Source organism: Lycium barbarum, chromosome 2 (assembly GCF_019175385.1).
Source record: "Lycium barbarum isolate Lr01 chromosome 2, ASM1917538v2, whole genome shotgun sequence".
Lineage (NCBI taxonomy): Eukaryota > Viridiplantae > Streptophyta > Magnoliopsida > Solanales > Solanaceae > Lycium > Lycium barbarum.
In genome coordinates, this window is record NC_083338.1 from 60,385,012 (window position 1) to 60,397,055 (window position 12,044).

Consider the following 12,044-nt stretch of genomic DNA (forward strand, 5'->3'; position numbering starts at 1 on the left):
CGATATTTTTGAAGATTCCGAGCAACATAATTGAAACTGATGCCATGGTGTTTATAAATGCAGTTTGTTAAGAAGATGATGGCTTCCTTGCCTTTTAGTTGTCAGTCTCAGAGTCCTTCCCCATATTTTGACCAATCTCTCTTCAGGTTTGATGAAAAGGTCTGGTTCTAGAATTCAATCTATATCTATTATGCAAAAGCTATGTAGGAAATCCATACCTGGAATAAAATCATGACAAAGTTCATTCGAATCTCTGACGTGATGACCAGCTAATGAACTGCACGAATGGTATCCTTCCCCATTTTTGTTGGGTTGGGGGTATATTCTAATATTTGGACTAGTTAGCTCGATTACTGAACTTTATATTAATTTGACGCGTTGGTTCTTCCCTATATCTTGATCAATTGAAAGAGTTAGTGGCTAAGTCTTCGATAGAACCCCAAAGGTGCTTTTGATCACCATTTCTAACTGTTATTCTAGTATTTGGACTAGTTAGGTCGATTACTGAACTTTATATTCACGTTGTTTTTTCCCTATATCCTGATCAATCAGAAGAGTTAGTGGCTAAAAGTCTTCGATAGAACCCAAAGGTGCTTTTGATTACCATTTCTAACCGAACCATTTCAAAGTTAACCCCTGATGCATGCATTTTTTCTGTTTGTTGGGATTCATAATACATAACTAAAGAAATGATGCTCATAGTGTATCCATTTCCTGATAAAATGATCTTTTCCAGTAAAAATATAATCACTCCCTTATGTTCGGCTATAGCGGAAACCCCTGATTCTAGAGCTTACGATGGTCTTTGCAGTTTTATAGCCTGTGTGGCCAAACTTCTAAAATTAATTTATTTTGAAAAATGCTTTCGAAAGTACTTTTGGTGAAAAACAGTTTGTGTTTGGCTAATCAATTTGAAAAGTACTTTTGAGCAGCAATTAGTGTTTGGCCAAGCTTTTAAAAAGAGCTTTTAAGTGAATTTTTTCGAGGGTAATGCTAAATGGGCAGAATCTTATGGGCAGGAAATGGGCAAAAAATTTAAAAAGTCTTTATTGTCCTTATTGGTTTTTGGCTCTAAATGCTCATCTTTTCCCTCCAATAAGTTTCCCTCCAAAAAAGTAATAATTACTATCTTAGAATGCTCACTTTTTATCTTCCCAATACATTATATCTAAATTATTTATAATTACAAATACTTAGCATTAAAAGTCAACTGAAAATTCTTACTTATAAGAATTTCTAATGAAATGTTTAAAATTTAATTTTAGTCAATTCAATTAAACAACTAATGTATTAAAATTGAACTACTATAAAATTATTTTTTATTTTTTAAATTTATTTACTAATTCGAATTATGATAATTAATTTATTACACTATGAAATAATATAATACACATCATATATATTTTAAACTAACTTTTCTGCATTTTACATACTCATCATCTTATGTACATTTTACCGGTAAACAATTAATCAATAACTCACATTTTTTCATACACGTTCCTATATATTTTAAATTTAAGCAACTGACTTTCTTACATTACGAATATATGATGCTATACTTTAAAAATAAATAATTGACTCCTCTACACACACACACTCTCTTAAATATTGAATGATTAACCATCTCATATTTAAATATTTGTTTTAATATATGATGCTATACTTTAAAAGTAAATAATTGACTCCTCTACACACACACACTCACACTCACACTTAAATATTGAATGATTAACCATCTCATTTTTAAATATTTGTTTTTCTTATATTAAGAATTATGGTAATTGAGTTATATATTTTTAATTAAAAATAATATATTCAAATTGTATTATTCTTAACCTTAAGTCACATCTATGATCGATATTAATTTCGTTTTTATTATACATTATCTTATCTACCTTTTAATAATTTCATAGATTGATATATATATGCAATTTTATTAGTATATTCTTTGATGTTACCAAACTTATTATTACATCATCTTTTTTATTTAATTATGTGAGTTTTATTTTTAATGCATATTAAATTAATTAAAAATACAATCTTTATGGGATTTTTATTAATACTGAAATTCAAATGTGAAAAATCATTCTACATAAGATAAAAAAGGGCAGCCGGGTGCACTAAGCTCCCGCTATGCGCGGGGTCCGGGGAAGGGCCGGACCACAAGGGTCTATTGTACGCAGCCTTACCTTGCATTTCTGCAAGAGGCTGTTTCCACGGCTCGAACCCGTGACCTCCTGGTCACATGGCAACAACTTTACCAGTTACGCCAAGGCTCCCCTATTCTACATAAGATAAGGTCAAGTTAAATATTTGGTTAACATTCAACAAAAACAATGTAATTATACAAGTATTCAAATATAACTATCTTAGGTTATATTTCTTGCAAAAAATTGTTTTCTACGTATATAACTCTTTTTATAGTGTATAGGTAGTAGACCAACATGTATTTCTTCTATTTTTTTTTTTTAAGGAAGAACCAACATTTAATACAATTATTAGGTAATGAAATGTGAGAAAAAATATAAAAAGACCAGTTCACATTTTTAGACGGATTTAACTGATTTTAAATAAACATATTTAGTTTAGTTACAAAATTTAATGTCACGACCCAACCCCGTAGGCCGTGACTAGTGCCCGAACTGGGCACCCGAACACACTCATCAATTTTGAATCGCATACAAATAGCGTATACGGGCACAAATATCACACGCTGCCACAAATCATATCAAACTGTCTCAGACACATTTCAAACACAACCATATATGTACATATATATCAGAAGCCGACTAGGCTATCAAATGGCACAACGGCCCAAAACATATACAAATGCACGCCGACGAGGCTGCCATGGCGAGTGTGATCATACAAACACACCTGAACAGAAGTAGGCACAACCCACGTATACGTCTACAGACCTCTAAACAGACCAACTGAATCATATGGCGGGACAGGGCCCCGCCGTACCCCTGAACAAATATATACATATGCAACGAACGAAGATATATACCAAAATGTAGGCTCCGGAATAAGAGGAGCACTCCAGACAGCAGAAGAGGGTGTCCTAAACTGGTGGATCACCAAACTGTGCGTCTGTACCTGCGGGCATGAAACGCAACCCCCCCCCGAAGAAAGGGGGTCAGTACGAAATATGTACTGAGTATGCAAAGCAGAAGATACAGGAATCCAACCATAACTGAAGCATAAGGTACAGAACGGAATACCAAATCAGTATATCAAAACCGGTACGGAAATCATATGTATAAGAATGCAAATCAAAATCATGCATAAGGCTCAGGAACGTGGTCACCACTCCGACGCTGGTGCCACAACACAGCATAACTCCAGAAGGTTTCAAATCTCCGTACAACCCCGTACATAACACATCATCACAACAAATCATAAGCCATATCACAGCATAACTCCATAAACGGAACCCGGCCCTATGGCGAGGTCTCGGGAACCGTAACACAGCATACTGCCGAATATATCATAGTGCGCACGATCACAAAATAGGCCCGGGAACCGGCGAACGATATCATAGTAATAGGCACGAGCAGAGTAGTGCGGAAACCAAATTTAATTCCCAGACTCGAAAAATAAATACACGTATATATATATTGCATATACACAATTTAATTCCCAGACTCGAAAAATAAATACACGTATATATATATATATAGGTATCGAGTCTGTCAGAATTAGTATACAAAAATATGAGCCTTTAAATTTACAAAACTTTCGAAAAATACTTCATAAGACAATTTCTGAAAATTGTGAGTCGTTCACATTTAGGAGCTTTCAAATCTCTTATGGAACAAATAAAACGGAGCCTTAAATTCATAGGCAAAAGTCCCATCTTTATATCATACGAAAGTAGATTAAGTAAGACAAACGAAGGACGTCTCGGGACTAGTGGGCCCACCTCGGTCAAATCGAGATGGCGAACATAAATCACGAACATTAGACTCTATGGAGTCATCCAAGGAAGTTTCTAGGAGATTCGGTTACGCTTATGAAATTTACGAATGTTTGATCACTTTTCCAACTAAACATAAGAATTGTGATTCAATTACATTGAATGAATAGTACCCAAAATCTAGCTCGGGTTTCTAAGAACAGGATCATCCCCGAGGTTCACATCTCAACCTAGAATAACTAGGACATGCCAAAAGAAGAAAAGGGATAGCTTTACATACCTCACTTGCGCCTTACGCTCGTCCAAACTCAATCCCCGTTTCGTCCAAAATCTACAATTGGTCATAGTTGCCAAATATAAGTTTCAAGCTTTTAGAATTTCAAGTCTTAAATTCATATTGTCTACCGAAATTTCGGCAGCATTTTCCCTGTAAATACACCATCCCCAAAATTCAACTTGGCCAATTCCAATCAACAACAATGCCAACAACCATGCTAACAATTCCAATAATCAACCCAAGATACATTCTAACAACTCAATCAATAGACTACTTCCTTCAAGACCTTCCAACTCCAATAAGAACAATAACAACCTAATAACTTACGCACTAACAATACTAGCAACATTACATTCCATACATGCAAGAACATCATATTCAATTTTCATAAACTTCTAAAACAAGTCTCCAACTACTACAACTTCGCTAAGCTCATTAAGCTTTTATTAGCAATATAAAATCCACAACAACAACAACAACCAAAACACTAAATAAAATTGACTCATTCTCTCCTATGTTTCCCCACAACCACACGGCCACTTCTAACACATATACACGGCCAAACATCATGCACACACACACGGCTGCAACCTCCCTAGAATCATCCAACCTCCATTATCAACATGGCACCCACAATAACAACAACCAACCACTACATAAAATAATTAAAACATGATTCCTACACACACATACATGCACGGCCACACATGCTTTCACTCTTTCAAGAACTTCATCCCCTTTTCACATGCTACAACATACAAAATCATCCTTAACATACAAGAAAAGAATTAAACCTTACCTTTCTCCTCAATTCTTCACTTGGCTAGAACTTCCAACTTGCAAGAATATGAATTTTTCTTGTTCCAATGAACACTCCAACTTGCTAAGGACCCTTCAATTAGTAGGAAATGATTTTTAAAGAAATTTTTTCCCAAGATTCTTGTTGATTTTTGCTATGGCCGAATGGCCTAGAGCTTTTCTCCTTCTTTTTTGTTCTTGAGACTTCTTGAAATTTCTAGAGAGTTAATGGATTAAGATGACTTGGTCATCTTTTATTTGACTCATTTAACTCTCATGTGGGCTTAAGCCCACCACTAGGTGGACGGTCACATGGCTCAAGTGGTCAAGCCCAATTTTTTTTTTTTTTTTGCACTTCATGAAATTTTTTAATTTTTTCCAAATTTCCAAATTTGCCCTTGGCCTTCTTCCGTATTTCCGCATCCGTATTTCTCATGAATATCACACATATGTTAAATAACATAAAAACATAGTCTCATTTCCTACAAGACAACATTATTTCAAATTTCTCAAACGCGCAAAACACGGGATATAACATTTAATTTAACCCGTTATATTATCCTTTAATGACATAGTTCAAAAAGTTTAAAAAATTATTGTGACGCAGGCTAGACTCGAACCCGTGAACTGGCGGTCGCAAGGTTGGGCTGGTTACCACTGGGCTGGAATAGTTTCATATGTTAGTGGGATTAATCAAATTGTATTTATCCGTTTGAATATTTAGAGGGCACACTAACAAGGTTAAGTTTATAAAATAAAATGATTTAAATCAACCCATAATATACAACAACACATGACATTGGATGATTTATACAAGCGTATGTGAAAAATTAATGATTATTATAACTACATCATCGCACGCGACATTAGCTACTATACGATAATAAGTTCGTGTGTAGAAGTTAGCTGCGTAAGTAAATAATGTGGGTAAGTAGTGAATTTGTTTTTATAATTCAACCAAAACGTATTATCTTCTGTCGTAGTTCTACCATAAAAAGGCCTAGTATTAAAGTCTTAATTCTTTAATTTTTTTAATTCCTATAGTTAATTTAGTTGACCATCAAATGACTGCATTCGACGGATCAACCAAGTTCAAATATTTGTTATCACTCAACAAAAATAATGTAATTATACAAATATCCAAATATGCATTCTTAGGTTATAATTCTACCACAAAATTATTTCTACATATATAACTCTTGTGTATAGGTAGTAAACCAAAATCTGTTTCTTTCAATATATATATATTTTTTAAGATAGAATCTAATTTAATACAATTGTTAATTAATGGAACGTGAGCAAAATATAAAAATTAATTAATTTCACATTTTGATACGAATTTACCTAATTTATAAAAGTAATATGTTTAAAACCTTAATTACAAAACTTCATTTAATCCGTTATATTATTCTTTAACGATGTATGTTCAAATTAAAAAAAAAAAATTGTGACGCGGGTCAGACTCGAACCCGTGAACTGGTGATAACAAAGTTGAGATGGTTACCGTTGGGCTGGAATAGCTTCATCTGTTGAGTGGGGTTAATCAAATCATAGTTATCCGCTTCAATAATTAACAGTGCAGACTAACAAAGTTAAGTTCATAAAAAAATGATTTAAATCCACCGATAATATACCACAACATAGAACATTGCATGATTTACACTAGTGTACATGCAAAAAAATTAATGATTTAGCAAATATGTTTTAGCTACATAATTTGCGCGAGACATAAGCTACTATACGACAACAAGTTCGTGTGTAGGAGTTAGCTTTATAAGTGAGTAAATGTAGGTAAGTAGTGATTTCGTTGTTATAATTCAACCAAAATAATGTCTGTTTCAAAAAAACTTCAACCAAAATAATGTGATTATATATGTTATCAAATGTATTATCTTCTGCCGTAGTTCTATCACAGAAAAGTTATTATTATAGTCTTAATTCTTTTTTTTTTCCTATTCATATAGTTGAATTAGTTGACCATCACATGAGCATTCGACGGATCAACCAAGTCAAAATTTTGGTTGACATTCAACAAAAATATTGTAATTATATAAGTAATCAATATAGCCTCTTGTGCTACATTTCTATCGGAAAATTATTTTCTACATATCGAAGCTACACATATATAACTCTTGTTATAGTATAGGTAGTAAGCCAGCCAAATCTTATTTCTTCAATTTTCTTAGAAAAAAAAAATATTAGTTAATGGAATGTGAGAAATTATAAAAAAGACTAATTTCATAAATTTTAGATGAATTTATCCAATTCTGAATATATTTAAAACCATAGTTACAAAATTTAATTTAACCGGTTATATTATCCTTTAATGATGTATATTTAACCAAGTAAAATTTGTTGTTAACATTCAACTAATTTAATTATAGAAGTAATCAAATATAGTACTATCTTATGATATAGTTTTATCACAAAATTATTTTCTCCATATATAATTCTTGTTATAGTATAGGTAGTAAACCAAATCTTATTTCTTTTATTATCTTAGAAAAATCCATAATTTAATATAATTATTAATTAATGGATTGTGATAAAATATAAAAAAGCTTAATTCTATAATTTGTAGACGAATTTATGCGATTTAAAAAAATTAAATGTGTTTATACATACATCGTTAAAAGATAATATAACATGTTATTAAATATAGAAAATATATCTAAACGTGCAATCAAGTTAGCCTTTCATTATTTTTCAACATTCACGGTTCTTTGAATGAAATTACTATTAAGGTGTATATGCTTTAGCAAATTCTTTATTCTACATCAAGTAAAAAACATTAAAACATTTAATATCAGTAATCAAACTAGGCTTTCATTATTTTCTCCTTTCAGAAAACTTCATAAGATAGTCAATTTTTTAGTTAAGAAAAAAACTTTTAGATGGTAGATATGAATAAAAGAAAATATAAATTTGCTAGTCAAAGTGTTGGGAAGATAACTTATTAAATGTGTCAGAGGAGAGAGAAACTTTGACTACTTTTGTTGCATTGGAAATATAACGTGATAGAGAAAGAATAAAATTCAAAATTTTCATTTTATTTTTTCATGAAGGGTTTCCTTTCATTACGGTATTTTTGAACAAGTTCCTGGATAACAAGCCTAAAGGTTTTCTTCTTGATGAGATCAATATTGATGATAGTGGCGATATTGATGATTGTTACAATCTTGATGCTAGTGACGATATCGATCGTGACCTTGATACGGAGCTGGAACTGCTAACTAGGATGAATGGGCTAACTATGGATATGATGTCAGAAATAGACCGATTTTAAATCACCCTTCAATTTGAATTAGCAAAAGCAATGACTCCTTGCATAATATGGATTCCAAACATTCATGATCTGGATGTCAATGAGTCGAATGACTTATCCCTCGGTCTATTAGTGAACCATCTCTCCAGGGATTGTGAAAGATGTTTGGCACAAAAAAAGTGGGAAGTATCCATAATATCCCCCATAACCCATGTGAAATGTCTTAAACGTCCCATTCTGCCCAAAAATCATTTTCTTTTTTTCAAAGGTGCTTTTAAAAAAGAGTACTTCTGGGGAGAAGCTACTTTTTTTTAGCTTCTGAAAAACAGCTTTTGCTACTCCCCAAAATCACTTATTTTCTCCTAAAAGCTTGGCCAAACACCTCACTTTTTAAAAATAAGCACTTTTGGCCTCCGAAAAGCTTGGCCAAACATGCTATTGGCATTAATAAAAGAACTAGTGGGGGTATCTGCAAAATCTTCATTGAATACCGGGAAATTAGCTAAGCATTAATTTATCTTCTTCTTAGTTCAAGCTAGAGACATTCATAATACTGAGTCTGATAAAACATTCTTTATTAGTTATCAACACTAGTTCCTGAAAATGATTGCAATCATCGTCCATGGGTGGGGAATTAAATGGAATTGCATTTTTATGATATGCAATGTGCATGTGTTGCATGATAGAGGTATTTCTTTTCTTTTCTACATATTAAATGTGGTGAAGAAAGCTACTCCAAAGGAGGTAGAGAGTAGTTCATGAGCTAGGCATGGAGTAGGGTTGTCAAATTTACCTACAAATCCCATCTTGAATGAGTTCGATGAGGGATATATTTATTGATGGGTTAATTTGGGTGACCTAAATTTTCCTGACGCAAGAGTTTGGATCAGGGTAGCCCAAATTAATCGTCAAGAAAATTAGGAAGCGTGTTTTTTGTGTTTAGCATGGTTGGTTGTTTCTCTATACTTCCACTTACGGTGTCCGTGTAAAGAAAAGAAAACCTGCTCTCCTCTATAAGCAAAAGAAGTTTTTCGGTATGTTTGGTAGGTATGTTTATCTTTGTTTGCATAAATTCCTCTACGGTTTTACACACAACGGTGTGTCAGTAAAAATTCTCTTTGGTTTAGTTTGGCAAGTATTTTTCATTCACTACACTTCTCTCACACTTTGTGCCTCTATAAACAAAAGAAAGGAAAATGTTTTTGGTTTGGTTGTTGGATGAATTCTCACTTTACTCTTTTAATCGCTTTCTCCCTACTTTGGAAAGTACAGCTTTTTGCTTTGGTTTAGGGGGTATATATCTCTCAGTACATCCACACACTCTTTCCTATTAAGAGAAGAAAAGGTTTTTTTTTTTTTTTTTTAAAAAGATTTGCTGGGTATAGTTCCCCTTCAACCCTTTTACACGCTCACTCTCCTTTTTTTTTTTTTTTCTTTTCCCTTCTTAAATTTGGTTTCTTACGAATTTCTCTTCACTTTCAGCCCCTTGCTCTCTATATAGAAAGAAACTTTTGTTTGGTTCTGGTATATAGTATACTCTCTACAATTTGATCATATTCTCTCTCAAGAAAAGTAATTCTTTTTGTTTTGTGAATACTATCATTATTTACGCTTCGACCCATTTTTCTCCGTAATGGAAAAGAAAGTTCTTTCTGGTTTAGGTGGTTTGCAAACAAACTATGGAAGAGACAAAACAAATGGTAAAAGGTTTTTGACTTGATCGTGTTAGGTTATGTTCCATGATAACCCAGCGCATATTGATCCCAGTAAATTAGTTTTGTTGGGTCATTTATCATTCATTGATGCAATACGTCTTAACTCGCCAAAATTTGGTTCAACATACCCATTTGACACCCTAGTCTGGGTTAAGAGAGTTATCCATTGCCGATGGACATTTCATCTTTTCTAACAATAAGCCGAATCAGTTAAGGCTTGTTTTCTGCAACAGTGGATAATATTTTGTAATTCTTGAGAAAAGTGATAGCAGAGTATTTTTCTTTCTTTCGAGATTTCAGATCTAAATGCAGTTCTATTATTGCAACCATATTGACAATGTTGAGAATCATTTACAATTAGATTACAGCTAGTCCTCCACGTGCATTCTTCGTTTAATATCATTCTGATGCTTCAACAAATTTTCGGGGCGTCTTGTTTCTTTGCAGCAGTTTGTTGGATCTATGGGGTCCTATTTTCCTGTCATCTCCACCCCAACATGCATTTTTTTGCTTAATTGCAATCTATAAGTGTTGATTCTAAATACAACTTTGGAAATTTCGTGAACCTTTTAAATTCCTGATGAGCCTTCTGTTGCAGCTTATTTCCGCAATTGACCGCCATAGACAGTCTACTGACCATCCAATCAAATTCATTTCTAGGAGACAACCTAATATCCTGAAATTCAAAATGAAGCCAGGTACTGGCCATTTTACTTAAAAATGTTGTGAAACTTGGCTTGTTTTCTTATGCTGCTTATCCTTATGTACATTTATGCCAACGGTATGCTTGTTATTAGGACCCGAAGCTGGAAGCACGGATGGGAGAACTAAGAAGATCTGTTCCTTCCTCTTCCACCCAATATTACCCCTTGCACTTTCTGTTCAACAAACCTTGTTTCTGCAGGCATCAGTTGTAAATATCCATTTTCGTCGATAATGTAAAAACCTATTTTATATGTCACCTATTTGTTTATAAATTTCTCTTTATAACTTCTAGATTGAAACCAACCTAGAAACTGCAAATTGATTAAAACAGACCCGTAGGTGCTAGTTTTCTTCTACCCCTTACCTTTTCTATGCTACAAACACCGGACAAACCATTGATAGAGTGCCAAGAGGGTTAGTATGGTCATAAGGATTTGTTCTTCTGTAAGTTTCTTGTTTATTACAGATTTTTCTTTTTATTGATATACATTCAGATATTTATTTGTGAGGTCCAGGACTGATGAAGACCCCTTTTTAGTTCTCTTGAATGCTGTAAACTATGGTACACAAAATTCTTCTACCAGTTTCGGCTGCGTTAACCGTCTCTTGGGATGTTCTCTTGGGATGTTCTAGTCGGAAAGAAAGCAAAATAACATATAATTAGATTTGCCAGTTGTATTTCTAATGCTGTGCCAAGCGTTCCTTCTAGTTTCAGTTAAAAAAAAAAACCTGCAGAGGGGTCAAAAAATGCATTTTAACATATCATAAATGACTCAAAAATGTCCTCCTTCAACCCGTTACATCAAAAAATGCCATCAACTAATTCTTTAGGTCTATTAATTTTATTAACAGAGCAGTGACATGGAATTGATGACATGGATTATTTAAGGGATCATAACCCAATGTACTGCCTAAACAAACAGTTTATTATGAGCATAGCCCAATAGATTTTTACATCTAAACTAGCTAATATATATCTACATTGAATTTCAAGAAGCCTAATCCATTTTTGTGTTATTTTTTTACCTTCTTCCCAGAGCTATCATGGAATCCTCTTTATTTTTCTCTTTCATTTTAAAAATCCGTGTAACATGATGTATAAAAGTATACATACTCAATTATACATTATATACGTTCTTGTACACTATTATACATTACACACATATTACATATACATCCTTATACACTATTATACATTGCATATAGATTGTATATATAATGTATATTCTTTGTATAACCATGTATAAACAAAGTTAACCAACGAAACATTAAAATATCCCAAGGCAACCACTATTATACATTACATATGCACGATACATATTGTATAAGTATATGTTTTGTATAACCACGCATAATTATAATTAA

At 33.0% G+C, this 12,044-nt stretch overlaps 1 protein-coding gene across 7 annotated transcripts in view; it reads left to right on the plus strand.

The window, feature by feature from the left end:
* The window catches only part of LOC132626565 (light-mediated development protein DET1), a 35,243-nt gene extending 24,056 nt beyond the window's left edge, over positions 1 to 11,187 (plus strand). For 6 of the 7 annotated variants that reach the window (XM_060341478.1, XM_060341476.1, XM_060341473.1 and 3 more), the window contains 3 exons: positions 64 to 159; positions 10,573 to 10,672; positions 10,772 to 11,187. In XM_060341478.1, the coding sequence (XP_060197461.1) occupies positions 64 to 159; positions 10,573 to 10,672; positions 10,772 to 10,911 (336 nt within the window). In that variant the 3' untranslated portion in view covers positions 10,912 to 11,187. The remainder of the gene's footprint in view (positions 1 to 63; positions 160 to 10,572; positions 10,673 to 10,771) is intronic. The other variant, XM_060341474.1, reaches the window with a different exon arrangement.
* The last annotated feature ends 857 nt before the right edge of the window (positions 11,188 to 12,044 follow it).